Raw genomic sequence first — 16,637 nt, 5'->3', positions numbered from 1 at the left:
GAGGCAAAAAAATCTGACTTCCCGACTTCCCAGACCTATGCCCAGGGACTGCGGTCCTGCCGCCTGCTCCTGCGGGTTGTATTTTACTTGTGTTTTCCCATCGTGTGCTGGGAAATAGACTGTGGTAGATTATTATACCAAAAAAAAAAAAAAAAGCAGCACTGTCAGAAATAATTAAAACTATAATTACAAAAATAAATGGAAGAATGGCATCTCACGATGTTTTATTCTGGCTTTTTAATTGGAATTGTTCTCATACTCGCTAATTGACAAAATACAGCCAGTCGCAGTGTCTTGGATGCCAATGAGCAAAGCTACCCTGGTCTTTTGGTCTCCCTTCATGGACAGGCAATGAGGGAGGCCACGGACGCGCCAGAAGCGAATAGAAAGGTGGAGGGGGATGTTACTTGAAAAATCTGCCTTTAAATACAGGGAAAAAGCATCTGTGTATTACCTAGTTTAGAGAAAAGCCTAGATATACATGCCGAACGTTTCTTGTACAATCCTAGCACCACCTATGAACACTCATTTCTTCTAATCATCACTGACAAACAACTGCTGTTGGCTCCATTTTACAGATGGGGAAACTGAGGCAGAGAGCAACAGAGGGGCCTCCTCGAGTCCTGGTGTCCCTGCGGTGACAGCCAAGGAGAAAACCCAGCGCACCCTGTCTCCCAGCTACTCCCTCCAACCACTGAAACACACTCTCTTTGCCTTAAAAAAAAAAAAAAAAAGAGCCAATATTTCTTAAATACAGATAAAACTATAAAGCCTTGAAATTTTGAGCAGCTGTTGTTTTATGTCTTTATGAACTGTACTGATGCCTGTTATAAAAGGTCGGTTTGCTGGCGGCACAAGCAATACGATCCCGTCTACTATACATCCCCATTTTAACACCGCTTGAATATTTGCCACAGCAGCGGCGTTACCTGCCGTTCAGCCGCCGCCTGCATCGCCTTTGCACTCCGGCAGCCCTCTGCGACGGTGAAGGTGCTTCCACCACTGCGATGCAGTTGGGCTACAACACAGCCCAAGGTTTCTAGCTGGGGTCAGCCCATTGGGATTGCCAACCGTGCTGGGGACCCGCCAGCGATGCCCCCATAGCAGCCTAGGGGATGGACTGCCTGTGTCCCGCGGCTCACAGGGCATGCATCCAAGAAGCATCGTGCGCTAGAAAGCTGAGACTCGGTGGCACTCTTCCCAAAAGCAGAGACTTAATCCGTGTTTCCACATCAAATCTCAGCTGGAAAATTAAAAAGTGACCTTCTTCAACCTCCCTGTCCATCACCAGCGTGCTCCTTGTTCCGTTTCGTGTCCCAAACTGGTGCGTAACACGGGTTACTGCTGCCATCTAAACACCCGCCCCGCTTCACGGCAGAAGGTTTTGTATTGCAGAGTCAGGTAAGAGGCAGTTTTATTTTCTTTAATAGTACACAGAGAATTTGCAAACTGCCTTGAGTTCCCTGGAGAGGAAAGGTGCATGACTATTACAGGAATTACTTGTTCTTACAATAAAAAGTAGTGAATTATCAACAATCTCTGCTTAAAACAGGGGAATCATTTGCTGCTGATCTAAGATGACCTAGAAGTTGCCTGTAGATGGAGCCTTGGTTTCTGCAAGGATTACGCTGAGCCTCCCTCAGAAAAAGGGCGGAGAGATGGAAATGGAAGCGCCCAAAATCCAATACAGGAAAACCACAACCAGCCTGAAGAGCCTCCAGGTTTCCTCCACCGCCAGCATGCGGTTCTGCTCTCTCACGTCTCCTCCTTCCTGCAATGCAATCTGCGGTTAAAGAGCTGATCTTGGAAAGCAAAGAGCTTCCATCAGCCCTGCCGAAGCCAGGGGGACTCGCAGGCTCAGCCCAACTCATGACCAGCCAGCAGCCCCGTACGAAGCAGGATGGGAGAGGGCCTGGCCCCTCCAGACCTAGCAGGATTGTGGCTAATTCTGCAAGCGCAACGAGCTGGAATTAGGGGTCTCAGTTTCTCGAGACCCAACTCCTCAGCTATCTTTGGTTTGAGCCCCAAGAAAAGCGCCGTTTTGCAGGGAGAACAGCAGAGGACGCCACAACTGCTCCTACTAGGGGTGCACAGACTATTTGCCGGGAGAAAACCCCATCGGGGGCCCCACGCTAGACATCTACTACAAACATCACCCACACGGAAAGACTGCCCAGGGCAGTTTCCCCTTCCTGGCTCTCCGTGTGGCATTGCAGCCTGCAAATAAATACCAGCCACATCCTCGAGACGCTCCACCTTTGGGCCGCTGCATGCAACCCACTGTTGACGCTGCCCCTTTGCCTTGCTGTGTGCAACGCCTTGCCCACCTCCAGACCCCAAGGGAAAACAGAAAGCTCCTGGCTACCCGGAGGCTGCAGAGAGGCAGCAGCAGGGAAATAGGGGTGGGAGAGAAGAGGGGGACCGTTGGGAAAGAGCAATGCAAGAAGAGATGGGGCAGACTGAGGGCAAATGGGAGCTGGAGGCCAGAAACCTGACGGCAGCAGGCAAAAGCTAAACTTGAGGGGAAAAAGGGAGGGGGTGAGAGCATGGAAAAGATGCACCGGAGAGCCTGGGCAGGAGCAGATGTCAAGGGGGGAAACGGGTAGAGAACAAGTGCTTTTGGGACAGGGGCTTCCTCTAAGTGCCAGCACTCAGCGTCCCAGCGGGGGATGCAGAGTTTCTTACAGGAAGGCTAAAATACCCCACCGCTCCAGGGCTGGCTGCTTCACAAACATCCCCTCTCGCAAACAGCACAGAAAAGAGGCCAGAAGCTTAAAAAAAGGAAAGGGGAAAAAAAAAAAAAAAAAAAAAAAAAAGGAGATCCAAGTCAGCCCTCTGCTGGCAGCAGGCTCAGCCGGCACCGGAGCTGCGGGGGCTCCCCGGGGAAGGGGCTCAGCCTCCCCCCCCCCAGCTCGCCCACAGCAGGCACCCATCCTGCTCTGACCTCTACGAGCATTGCCTTGGGGAGCCCCAAACCCCCTGCTTCACCAGGGAGACAAATTCAGAAAGCGAGGAAAAGAGCACCAAGGCCAAGGGCATCTCTCCGGGGGATTGTCTTCTCTTCTTTAAACTGCCTTGCTCGCTCCAGCTCAGGTTAATCATCGTTGCAGTTCAATTATGAAGAGCACAAGGAAACGTGCCCTCTGCTCTCCTGCTGTGCCACGGCCCCCAGTTACACGGGGTGATGACAAGTGCGTCCCAGCGGGTCCCTGGCTGGGACCGAGGAATAGGGATGTGCCCTGCACAGGCATCCCAAAGTCTGGCAGGCACCGTGCCGGGAGGCAGGCAGACAAGCAACCAACGCCTCTCTCAGCAGCACACACCTCGAGCCGGAGCCTGTTTCCCACCACCACATTATGCACCGAACATTTCCCCTCTACAAAGACCACGTCAGCCACGGAAAGCCTGCCTGACCCCCCGTGCCTCTGCTGCCCGGGCAAGCGGAGCACCCTCTGCTCAAACCGGCACGAGCTCCTCACCCCTGCGACGGCTCAGCTGCTAACGGAGTGCATGACATGCTCGGCTTGCTTATGCCAACCCTTACGCCTGGCTTTGGGAAGAGCAGCCGCTCTCTGCTGCAGCCCCGTTAACTCCAGGTCTGAGTGAAGGAGCAGCCAGCCTCGCGTGAGGGCACACGCTGCTCGCTATTGCAGAGAAAGCAGCAGACTAACTCCTCCAGACTCACGTCCCACCATCCCCATGTTTCTTCCTCAAGTCCCAGGGTTGCTTGTCCAGCCAGATCAACCAGCTCAGCTCCTCCCTGGGCTGCCTGAAGCACGCACAGCACGACCCAAAGCCCCGGACGCGAGCTGACTCCCCACCGCCCTCCGAAAAAGGCTGGGCTGCTATCTGCTCATCTAGCCATGCCGCTGCGATGTCTATTGAGAGCTGCTATCCTACACGGGTAATGCACCATGTACACCTGTAACTCATTCAGGGAATGAAAAGGGATGCTCTGCTGTATTGTGCCGCACAGAAGTGGCCCATCTGCATATAAGCTGCCTGCATTTCTCCTACAGCAAACAGCGTAAGGTAAAGCATCCATCAGAATTCATAAGATGCACCCCTGGAGTAAAAGATTGATTTGATATTAACAGATTCGTGCAGAGACTATAAAGTGATCAAGGCAAAACACTGACACCTCGGAGGCATCGCAGCCCCGGAAACCCGCTGGCAATGCAGGCTGGCACGGGCGCAGGCAGTGCGGACCCCCCCTCCCTCACAGGCACACACACGGAGACAACTTTGGGAGCGTCAGGCAGCGCTAACTCACTGTCTGCCACCTAAGCCCCTTTGTCAGCTCCTCGTCTGGCACCCGCAGCCCCCCACCAGCACCGACGGGAGGTTGCCAGCCCTGCGCTGCAGCCCGCTCCCCGCCACGCAGCACCGGCACATCGGTCCCCCCCAAACCGCTCCGCCGGGGCGTCGCCTGTCACGACGGGGACGAGCCCCCGGGACGCATGCAAAGTCTCCAGCCCGTCCCAGGACCCTCCGGCAGCCCCGCTCGGCGCACAGCATCCCCCGAGAGCCGCAGCCAGGACCCCCCCAGTGCCCCCCAAGGCAGAAATCCAGCTGCTCCTACCTGAGCGTGGCGCTCTCCCCTTGCCGCACAGTCACGTTGTCCATAGCTTTGGGGAAGGTGGCATCTCCGCTGCGCACGGGCACTCCTGCGGGCACAAGGAAGAGCAGCCTGAGACAGAGGACGACTAGGCACCTCCAGGGCAGGGCTAAGCACCCACCGACCCCCATCCTGGGCAGCAGGGACTTTTCCAACAGGCAAAAAACACACCCGACAAGGCCACCAGGAGCGAAAAGGGGGGGGGGGGGGGGAGAGAGAGGAGGGAGGGGGTGCGTGTGTGTGGGGATGGGGGGGAGCAAAACCACCGGGGCGAGCGATGCGGAGCTCCACGGAGATCAGGAGAGCCCCCGGCAAGGCAGCCTGCGAGCACTGAGCCTGCCGAGCGGCATCCGGAGGGAGTCCCCAGTATCCTTGGGTGAGGGAGGAGGACGGGAGGGCCGGGGGGGAGGAGGAAGAGGAGGAGAGAAGGTGCAGAGCAAGAGATGAAGGTCACAGATGTGTGTCTGCTCGAGACGCTACTTTAAGATTCAGTTGGGCACGCGCTGCGGAGATCTGGCATCAAAAGTTTATAACCCAAGGAGGAAACGTAAGTGTCTCTGGCAGGAAAGGGAGGGCGGCCATAAAAACAGGCTGGGGGAGCAAAATGGGCTTGGAGTTGGGCTGTTCGCCAGCTGTTGCTCTTTCGTTTAAATAATAGAGGGAAAAGGAAAACGAAGATTAAAAAAAAAAAGAAAAAAAAAAAAAAAGCTCCCCAAAATGCCGATTCTGTCGCAAGATCGAAACTTCCCCGCGGAGCTGCAGGCGACGTCCCCACCGCCGGGACGCGAGGCACAGCCAGCGACGCTCCTCGGCTCCCCAAAGTGGGTCTCCGGAACCTCTCCCCACCCCCCCCGATGGGGGGCTCAGGGTGGGAGGCTGCTCTCCCAGCACCGGCTCAGCCGACAAGCGGGGAGGACGGGGAGCGGGGGAGCGGGCGAGGCGGTGGCGGCGGCAGCAGCATCCCAGCCCCGGCGGCGCGGCTGGCCGGCAGCATCCCCGGGCGGCGCGCAGGCTGACTTCCCGGGGTTGTCATGGCAGCGGCTCCATCACTGACCGGCACTTTGGCTCCCGCACACCCGCACGCACCGAGCACCCGCGCACAGGCGGGCGGGGAGCGGAACGGCGGCGCACGCTTCACACGCCAGCCTTTAACCCCCGCCGCACCACGCTCCCGGCGCGCAGAGGGACCGAGGCTCCCACTAGCCGAGGTGACACCCCCACCACCACCACCACCCCCCCCCGCCTTTAACCGTTTCAACCCCGGCTGCAGAGGGGGCTTTTCTCACGCAACCCACGCTGCGCAGCCTCAGGCTCGCCATACAGCCCCCGAAGAGCGGCAGGATGCTGGCTCCCTTGCCCCCCCAACCCCAACCCCAACCCCCTCGGCTGCATCTTTCTCTGCATCCACCTGTTGATGCGCCTCCCACCCCGCTGCGTGCAGGGCCGGGGCCGCTTTCTCCCCAGAGAAGAGAGGGGCTGGGAGCCTGCCCGCAGGCAGGGGGGTGAGAAACACTGTCCTGCCGCCACGCGTTTGCCCCGCAGGAAGGTGTAGGCTGGAAGGGAGCTCCAGAGGATCTCCCTGGCCCTGGCCCTGCTGTCCCCGCTCCCTGACACAGACCTCATTGCGGTAGGAAGCCCGAGGGCTTTCCGCTCCACCGGTCACAACAGGGCAGCGCCTGACACCAGCAACAAATTTCCTCCTTTGGAGACACCCAGAGACCACCATTTACCTCCTCAAAGAGCAACTGAAGGGCCCCAAGACCTCGGTGACCATCCAGACCCATCTGCCGCTGTGCCTACAAAAGACAACCAACCTCACGCTGCCATCTCCCCGCCGTGTGCTGTACAGTTCCTCATGCCCAAGCCAAGAGAGGCTGGACCTTGGTCGGGTGCCTTCCTCCAAAGGGCATCTGCCTCTTTTACTGAATATATCATGGGAAACCTGCCCCTTCCAGGCGCTAGAGGAGAAGCATAACGACCAGTGAAAGAGTTTTAGCTATTTTGGGACCCCAACCTCATCCAGAGACTCAAACACAGCTGCTAAAACTGATAAAGAGGTTTTGGAAGGGTTTTTCAGTGATCCCAAGCCCAACTATCAGCATAGCGGGTCCGTTGTATATGGCAGTGGGACGCAGAGACCCTCAATACACCGCTAGCCACAGGCTAGCACTGCAGAGATGCGTGCTGGCTCCCGGCACCAGCTATGGCTGCAGGCACCAGAGGGATGCTCACTGCAGCTTGGATAAATAGGACAGCCTAGGAGCCGAGGGAAGCACCGAGAAAAGCAGGGCTGAGTTTTCCATCAGGAAGCTCTTCAGCTGCTGAAAAGCTGGCTTAACCCCGAACATGCAGGTTGGCTGCTTCGATGCCAGGCATCCTTCGGGGGGAAGGATGGAGAGGAAGGACACCCCATCTCCTTCCCAATCTGCTCCCACCCTGGCACAGAGGAACCGTGTCTGCTGGCAGGGAGGGAGCAGCAGCAGAAAGGAGTCAGCACAAACCCACTGCAGCTCCCCACCAGCGAGACAGCCTGACCCCGGGCGCTGCTGAGCCTCGTCCAGCAGCAGGATGAGCTCCAGAGGGGAGGATGCTGCAGGGACCAGAAGCTCTGCTGGGTTAAATCATGTTTACCCCTTGGGATAGGAAGCTGTAGACGTAGAGTACGTGTAGCAGAAAGCCTGCCAGAGCTGGTGCAATTCAGGAAAGGGGATATTTAAAGGGGGAAAAAAAGCCTGTCTGCCTCAGAAAGAGCCTCTGAGGAGGCTGGAGAGACACGGCTACATGAACAGATGTAAAGGCAGGGCACGAACGGATAGACAGATAGCTAAACTGGCTGCTACAGACAGCTGGGCACAGGTAAGCACGTATGGGGCATCGGGGAGGGGAAAGAGGGGGCTGGAAAGGGAACGTTACACATATTTACGTAACAGAAACCTGCCTAACTGGGTACAGACCCAACAGCCTGGAACAGCTATGCAGGAGTCTGCAGGCAATAGGTCTCAACCACGCTCACCTCGGAGGCCACTTTGGGCATCCGACAGTGGGTGCAGGCAGCCAGAGCAGCCTCTCCTGCCCCGGTCTTCTGGGCCACCCCATCACGAATATCTCCCAGTCCCACCACTCTGGTTTAACGTGACCTCCTGACTGAGAGCGCTGGCATCAAATGAAGGGAGCAAGCTGGGACATGGGGGAGAAAAAGGCAAGGGGAAAAGAACTCAAAATCCAGGAGGCTACAAAATCTGGATGCAAACACAAAGTCAGCAGACACGAAAGCAGAGGCACTTTTGTACCCAGACAGTGTGCAGACCTGAGGTGGTATGGGGTAGTCATGCGGGTGGCTTCAGTTCAGGTCCATGTCTAAAAGTGTCGCCTAGCTGAGAGGGACTCAGAGGCTGGCACAGGCCCTGGGGGCATCAGGCATATGGCAGTGGCAGATCCTGCTCCTCACAGTGACGTTAACAAGCCCTGACCTTCTCTCATCATCCCAGAGGCTCAGAAAGAAACTGAGACTGCAAGGACGAGTCCCTCCACCTCCCCGTCTCTCACCTCCCAGCCGATTGTCAATCTCAGCTTTTATTAGTGGTGCAGTTTGGCCTCTATCTCCCTCGGAGATTTTTCCCTCGTTGCTCTAATCAGGAGCTTGCAAATGTCAAGAGTACAGGCCTGGAAGTAATTAGTGAGGGACCGGAGCCCAGGGGCCATGGAGCGGTTCAGCGGCAGCACCGCTCCGGCACTGTGCTGGGGAGCAGCCTGCAGCCGCTGGGACCTATGGACAGCCGCCTTGGATTTCACTCTCCAGCCTCACTGCTGCTCCTGGATTATTTTCCCCTTCTCCACACAGCTCAGGGCATGCCGAGATGCTCTCTGTGCAGCAGGGAGCGAGTCCAGCTCCCTTGAGATCAATGCAGTGAGGGATGGGGAGACTGCAACGACACCGGGACCCTACACACTTGGCCAGCAAGTGTCAGCCCCCCGCTCACGAGCAGCCTTCGGGACACTGCCTCTCTTCCAAAAGAGCTCCAAAGAGTATTTCTAACTCCTTTTAAACAAGGCACAGATATTCACAGCCTATGGCCTTCCCACAAGCACCCTGCCTTGGTAGGGGAATGCTATGAAGCACGGACACAGCTGCACCAGCGAGGTGCACTTCACCTCAGGACAGCAACTTCTCCCGCGGTGGGTACAACAAACCACCATGTCCTTGTCAAAGGGGAAACCACGGTCCTCAGCAGGCAGAGAAAACTAAATCTTAAGGCAAAGATCACGGGAAGTAGCTTTCTTTTCATTTTTTCTGTTTCCAAGATGAACTTTGGTGTCTCTAAGCCACCCAGCCTTGTTCGCGACTGAAGGGGTTAATGCTGCACCCAGGAAAGCAAAAACCCAGCAGAGCTGTAGGGGAGAGCAGTCCTTGGAGGACCTGGGCTTGTTTAATCAAAGAGCTAATCCTTGCTCCCAGGGATTCACCCTCCAGCACCGGTGGAAGTGGAAGTTTTCCAGCTCTCCCTCTGGAAACCCCAGACAAGCTTTTTCCAAGATGCCTGCTCCTCTCCAGTCCCCGGCTTGCAGACAGCTGCTCGGCGCTTTCCGAAAACGGGGCTCTTTTAAGGCATCCCTCTCCCGGGGCATGTGAAATTTCTAATCCTGAACAACTTGGCCACACTATCTGGCCGAGATGTATGTAACACCTCCATGGCGAACAGAGCGCGCTGTGTCTTGTTGGTACCCTGCAACGTACAGATGGCGTCTGGGCTTGGGGCTATAAGATTTTTAACTAATATCTTTCTGTACTATTATCCCCTCCTCCCTTTTCTCCCACCTCCTCTTTCTCTCCCTCCTTCTCTCCATCTGTCCCCACCCCCTCTCTTCTCCACCTTTTCTCTTGCACACTTGCAGCTGCTAATTTTTACCCAGCATATTTGGCAATCCATCCTGACACCTCTTCCCCCACACCCTGCCGCCCTGCTTCTTGCTTTTCCCGTTTGCTGCCGAATATTCTCATTTCTTCACCTGAAAGCAAGGGCACGCACAGAGAGCACCGTGCACGGGCAGGAGGAGCACGCGCACCCCGTGCCAAGTAGCACAGCAGGGAGAATCACATCTCACAGTCCCGGGATAAAGCTGAGCAGCCGCTGGCATGTGGAAGGCGGGGGGGGACAGCAAAGCATTACCCCCTTCCCAGGATGAAAGCCTTAGGAAAGCCGTTCACAGCTGGATTGACCGCTGCCCGGCCGATGGCACACGCGCAGCTCTCCCCCTCTGTCACCCCCACCTCTCTCCAGCAGAATTTATTTATCCCACTTAATTTTCCAGTTGTTTTATCTTGTTTTATCTTCACACTAAATCAGGCTCTCTCCGCAAACTGAACTTTTATTTTCCGTGCTGTTACATTTAATGCATTTTATCGCATGAATTTAGCAAAAAAAACCTGCTGAGGTAATTGTGAAAAAACCACAGCCTATTCTTCAAATTGATCGCAGTGCTTGAGCTCGCCTGGGCAGAAAATGCAAACTCAAGACTCATGCTCCTCGCTAACACCTGACTGCTGGACTGGTTTAGCAGTCAATGCCCACATAGCCCCTCTAACAACATCCTCGTGCCCTAAATGCAAGGCCAAATCCTCCCCGCTTCCATAAAATCCTTCCGAGAACATGCAAACCCAGCCTGGGGTCACGCCAGCAGCGTGGCGAGGCAGGTCGCGGTTCAGGAGGACCTGCAACACCCGCTCAGCTGCACAGCGATGGCTGTGGATTTTAACGGGATTACTTTACACTTAATGCTCAGCATGCAGCTAAAATCCCCGGCTGAATCAGAGACATATGGCATGCTGAAACTGCGTGTAAACCTGACAACTGAAATTCAAAAAGGAGGCAGCTCTGAAGACACCCACCTTGCGGAGTTAAAAGCAGCCTCCCTCATTACACCAAATATTAAAGAAAAAACAACAACTCTGAAAACACCTTGCGCCGCTCAAGCAAACCTCGAAGGGGCTGGGACGCCCGGGTGCAGCAGAACCGTGCGGAGCCATCACAACATTGCCCGAAAAGCTTGAAAGGCGAGGATTTCGTTTTCCAGCAGTATTTCTGACCAATGATCCCGGGGGGGGGAGGGTGTTTTAATTTTTTTTTTTCCCTAAGGAAAGCAAAATGTTAAGATTTTCTTTGCGATGCCAAGATTTTTTTTGTTGCCATTCCTGTTGGCATTCAGTGCATTTGGGCAAGTTTTCAACTCCCACGTGGTCTTTCCCTTAAAACCCGGGTTAAAACAGCGGGTGCTGATGGAGCCATGGCACAGCACGCTGCACGCACCCCATCTTCCCAGCCCCAGGGACCGGGGGGTGCCCCAAAAAACCTACATGGCTTTTCTGCAGAGGTAGGGACACAGCCATTTTGCCTGGCTGCACACACCCACCACATCCAAGGAAGCAGGAGCACAAGTCTATCACGTACGCTCGCCTTTGCAAAATCGTCTGCCAGCCTAGAGAAAGCCAAGGGCCATACATGCACTCGGGTCCCCACCACGCGTGATCATCGCAGGTTCACCCCAAACCCTACGAATGAACCTGACTCAGTGCCGGGAGGCGGAGGTCCGAGTTCGGCAAAAGCCACAGCAAACGTTCAAGTGCCACAAGCTGAACCCGAACCACAGAAGAAGAAGGAACCGGGGGAGCAACCAGGAGGCGGCCATGCACAGGATGGTGATCTCCAACTGAGGACGCTGGCCACCCCAGGGTCCAAGGGGCCAGGAGCATGGACAGGCCTGAAGGCATCCCTGAGATGGAGGAGTTAAAGAAAGATGAGCTCCGATAGCAGAGGAGCCAGGCTGGGTTCGACGTGGTTTCTCCATCATTAGTACCATACTCATGTACCACCTAAGGACTTCTCACCGGAACAAGGTGTGGAGGCACAGTCACGTTCCCAAATTAGTCCAGGAGCAGGAGAAACACCAGAAAAGAGGATCATGACCACAAATGGCTCGGTATCGCTGAGACTGGGCATGTAATGTGCATTTGAGTCTTAGCAGCCATTACAGACTAGAAATGGAAAAAGGGACCTGGGATTTACTCCTGCGTCTACCACGGTCTCGCCCTGATCGTGGGCAAGGCAGCAAACCTCTCAGAGCCCTTCAGCTTCCCCCGCCTGCCAAGTGGAGCAGGAACATTTCTTCCCTCTCCTGGGAGCATTACAAGGCTCATTTCATAGATGCTTGCAAAGTGTTTTGCGAGCTCTTAACTGAATGAATAAAAGAACAAATAAATAGATAGCACATAGCCCTGTTTATCCTATTTCTAAATATGAAGCCATTGCATAGCCTCTGGGCTTATTTACAAAACACAGAGACGTAGAAATGATCAGAGCGCAGTTGTGCCACCTACGCTAGATGCTGGAAGAGGGAAACACCACGTTCTTGGCTGTCCTGGGAGGCTCAGAAACAGTGCCCCCAGCACACACTCAGAAAGTGAAAGAAAGGAAAATCATATCTAGCCATTCTCCTCAGTATGCACTGATATTTTTCACACCTGGAGGACAGGAGAGACACCCACCTCGGGGCTGGCTGAGCCCACACAACCTGCTCCCATGCTCGGAGGCAGGAGGACCAGGCGTGCCCCAGCACTGGGCTGAGCAGCAAACCCATCCCCGTGCAACGCTGGCGTGACTGACTGCCAGCCCTGGTGCCCTGCACAGCCCCGCTCTGATGCAGGACAGCAGGGTTTGCCAGCCCAGACCAAACCTCAGACCTGCCTCGGTATCGGCAGAGTGGCCAAGACGGCAAGATTTAAAGGTAAAGAGGGAGGGAGGGAGAGAGAGAAAAATATGCCTGACTAATTACACAGAGATGAATGGGAGCTTGAAAACCTGTATTCCCCTGCAAGCAATGGCTTGTGCCCTGCAGCACGAGAGCTGAAGCACTGCGCTTCGTGCTCCACCTGCCCACCACGCACCCCTCATCCCCTCCAACCTGGTCCTCTCCTCTCGGGCAAGACAGTCCCCAATGGTCCCATGGCTCTCACCACGGAGCAACGCACCCCTCGCCCCATCTACGATCACCCCAGGCGAGCCCAGCAGCTTGCCTCTGCCTTAACACACTCATTTGCACACTTAGGCACGCACCCGCTCTCCCAAGGCAACCAGCCCACACCCACAAGCCTTCAGAACATCCCGCCGATGGGGCAGCTGGCTTGCAGGAGCTCTCAGCTCCTGCCTGCGCTGCCCGTTGGAACAGGCAGAGGCAGGAGGGCTGGGAGCAGAGGGGAGCCAAGCGGGGTCTCTGCAGAATTGGGGAAGAAAACGCCCCCGTTCCCTCTCCTTCCCCCTGCACGCTCGCTGCCGCGGTGCTGCTGGGCAGGTTTGGCAGTCATGTTAAGCAGGTAACACTTATTCTCAGCCTGTCTGAACTACCTGGGCTTCACGGGCTGTAAGTCCCAGGAGAAACAAAAATTCTCAGTACTTTCAGTCTTTCCCCTCTGTGGCCAGTGCAAATGATGTTTTTTCACCTTTGAAATTCTCGCTTCTAAAGGCTGAAGCGAGGGAAGAAAACATTAGGTGAGGGAAGGATCTCGGCTCCTGCAAGCTTTGGAAAACTTCCCTGGGAGTTTGATTTGAGCTGTGGGTAAAAGCCAGTGCAAGTCCCACGCTATCTGAACCAGCGGATCTGCTCCGTGTGCGTCTCGCTACTGATTTATTCCCAGTGGTATCAGGCACTACGAGGTAAGTATGCAAGTTGCAAAGCTGGGGTGGGGCTGTGAACATCTCCATCTTCCTAGGTCAGTTTTAATTCATCTTTTAGAGTCAGCCTGGTCTGAGCCATTCGCTTCTGACTCCAACCCAATTCTCTTCAAAGCCCGGGTCTGTCTGGATTCAGGGATTAAAATCTAGGTTTGCAGCAAACAAAACTAAGCGTGCTTTATGAGCGAGAGTAACCTTGAGGGAGGGTTTGACTGCAGTCTCAAAGGCTGAGCAAGGTTTCTGTACACAGCACTGACTCAGTTCTGCTCACTGTCAGCAATCCCTGCTATCTCCAGGTTGCTGACAACCCGACAATCTCCGATACCGCAGTGAGGAAACAACCTGCAAGCTGCAAAGCCCGTTATCCCATTTTGCAGAGGGATTTAACGAGGTAGGAAAAGACAAAGGAACTCCAATACCTTTGAGGAAATGAGAGACCTGCCCAAGGCCACCCTGGAAGCCCAGGGTCCCTCCAATGTGCACCGTTCCCCATGGACACATGGCCTTGGAGCATCTTAGGTTGCCACCAGGAGCTGGCTCCTCCACCAACAAATAGCCCTGAAGCTCCTTCTACCATACTCCGAGCAAAGCCCCTTTTACCCCACCGATTCAAACAAGGACACATCGCTGCAAAACCACGACCGTTCCCAAAACAGCGGGCACCAGTTCCAAAACGGTCTCCCCAGGCTCGACGTGGTCCGTGCAAGACACCAGGGTCACCCCTGCCCAGGGCTATTCATCCCCAGGTAAGAGCGTCAGACAGCACGATGAGCTAGAGAGCTCCCTCCCTCGCTCGCCCAGCCTGCATCTCCTCACGTACGTTGTTATTAAAGCCGGCATTTGTCATGTTAAGCAGCTGTTCTAACATAAAGCAAAACTGTCAAGAAAAATACGAGCGTTGCAGATGGGCGGCATTTTCTTCCTAACTGCTTTATTTTTATTTATTTGTGGGCTTTCCCTCCCATCTCCTTCACCCTTTAAAACTACCCCTGCTATCGTGGCTGGCTCTGCAAGCCACCAGCCTGATAAGCAGCCGCTTGCTCGCTTCTTCTGGACCTCACAGGCTCTCCTATTCATTGTCGTTTCTCTGTCGTTACAAATTGGCATTTCTAAAGAGATTTCCAGGCCAAGCATTAATCCCATCCGGAGCCCAGCCACATAAACACACACGTTATTTGTCAAACGAGAGGAAGGGAGTCAAGCTGTAGGGAAATTTAAGTGACTTGTCTGAAACAGCACCAAGGAGCGAAGGCGGAGGAGCCGAGACAGACGTCCCTAACTGCCACAGGACCTTCTCTCTTCCTTCCAGCCCCGTCTGCAGCCGAAACCCTGAAATCCTTCGTCTGCCCGATAAACCGGCAAGTGCAGGCTCCCTTTCAGAGCTAGAAATAGGACCCAGGAGTCCTGACATCACAAGGCCATATTTAAGCACAAAACAAGGTTTCCTCTGGTTGCAAATTCCAGTCCAAACTCCTTTTAGGAAAAGGTTTATAGAGGTTTTATTTATTGTCAACTCCTGGGTGATAAAATGAGGCCACTACGAGTCCTGTCTATTTCCCACCCTCGCAGGAATCGGAGGGGTTGAGATGTGAAACAAATGAAGGGCTCCAGCACTGACCCCGGGCTCGTGCTGGTTTGCAGACCGCCGGGTGATTATTTTATAATAGCTGATAGCATCTGTGATTTAATGCAGCTGTTAGAAATTAGCAAGGACTCCATCGAAAGCATCCCAGTCACTCACGATAACAGGCTAATAAATCATTCCCCCAGTACTCCGTGGCATTTATGGTTCTATTTTAGAGATGCAAAGCATAGATCCGGCTGCTCTCCTGGATTTATTTTTATTTATACTTTTAATAATGCAATTAAATAAATAAATTTAGGATGTTGTGACTCTGTTGCCAAAAACAGCACTGATGAGAACTTCCCCTGCATGACTTCCCTTCGTTATTTTCTCCCCACTAGCCAATTAAACAGAAAACAAATGGCTCCAAGGCTCCTCCGAGTTATTGTTTCCAACACATGGGGTGAAGATCTCGCACCACTGAAATCCAGGGGAGGCAGAAAGGGGGGGGGGGGGAAGCTGGGGTGACTTTCACTCTGCTCTCCATCCAAATTTCCTCCCATCTCCCCACAATCCTGAATATCTCGATGCTACATTTCATGGAGGCGTATGCAAATGCACTCACAGCTGCCCAGTCTTCCATCAGCCACCAAACCCAGCTTTAGTAATTTCTTATGGGGCAATGATTTGGGGCATTCCCTACACTCCTGAAAAGAGTGGAAAAGCAGCAACTTCTCCCGTATCTACCTATCGTGGCCGCAACCTGGACACTTAAAAACCTCCCCTGAAATAGGATGCCTGATGCCAGAGCAGAAGGAGGGTCTCATGAGGCCGGCTGGCCGGCCTGGCACGTCTTTCTCCACTGAACCACATCACAACGGAGCGCACCCCGCCCTGTCTGTGTCCCTCCAAATAAAACCAAGGGAATTACGTTTGCTGCCCAGCATGATGTGCCTGGTCCAGACATCCCGCTTCGGAAAGAATGGCCAAGGGAGGCGGGAGCACCACCGCGGAGAGGGAGCTAAGCATGCGGAGACAGACGTGAGCTCCAAAACCTTCCTTCTCCCTTGCTTGTGCCTTGCAGCACGAGAGAAGCACCGCACTTTGCAGTGTCCCAAATAGCTCCACAAACCTCACAAGAGATGCACCGAGGAGCCACGCACCCCTCGCTCCGTCCACCATCACCCCGGTGAGCCCAGGAGCCTGCCTCTGCCTTGACACGCTCACCTTTGCACCCACCCACGTGCCCGCTCTCCCGAGGCAACCAGCCAAGGTGCACGACGAGCCTTCAAAACATCTCGCTGATGGGAGAGCTCTCAGCTCCTGCCTGCACTGCCTGCTGGAAGAGGCAGAGGCAGGAGGGCTGGGAGCAGAGGGGAGCCGAACGGGGTCTTTGCAGGACTGGGGAGGAAAACACACCCGTTCCCCATCCTTGCACGCCAGGGAGAGGACATGACGCATCTCTCCTGCTTTTTGCCCTAAATGAACTCCCCGCACCCGGCATGTCCTGGAATACAACGCATCGCAGATTGACAGCTTCAGGGTCACAGCTGATTTCAAAGGGCTTTTCTGAAAGGTTTCACCGGGCTCGCTTTGCACGCCGCCGGGGAGAAGTCAGGCGCACCCAGCTCAGCCGCTTCAAAGCGAGAGAGGCAAAGACCGGGGAGCAGAACTGGGACTGGAGCTGTCTTGATTTACTCCCAGGAGAAGTTCGCGTTGGGTTACGTTTTGA

At 54.7% G+C, this 16,637-nt stretch overlaps 1 protein-coding gene across 8 annotated transcripts in view; it reads right to left on the bottom strand.

Moving 5' to 3' along the window:
- Window positions 1–16,637, bottom strand: part of OPCML (opioid binding protein/cell adhesion molecule like) — a 365,810-nt gene that overhangs the window by 110,479 nt on the left and 238,694 nt on the right. For 5 of the 8 annotated variants that reach the window (XM_076358675.1, XM_076358673.1, XM_076358672.1 and 2 more), the window contains one exon: window positions 4,583–4,667. In XM_076358675.1, the coding sequence (XP_076214790.1) occupies window positions 4,583–4,667 (85 nt within the window). Of the gene's footprint in view, window positions 1–4,582; window positions 4,815–4,884; window positions 4,942–5,098; window positions 5,565–16,637 lie in introns of those variants that run through there. The other 3 variants (XM_076358678.1, XM_076358677.1, XM_076358671.1) reach the window with 3 other exon arrangements.

The sequence above is a fragment of the Aptenodytes patagonicus genome, chromosome 23 (genome assembly GCF_965638725.1).
Source record: "Aptenodytes patagonicus chromosome 23, bAptPat1.pri.cur, whole genome shotgun sequence".
Lineage (NCBI taxonomy): Eukaryota > Metazoa > Chordata > Aves > Sphenisciformes > Spheniscidae > Aptenodytes > Aptenodytes patagonicus.
The sequence above is the reverse complement of the archived record's forward strand: the minus strand, read 5'-3'. Positions and strand labels throughout refer to the sequence as shown.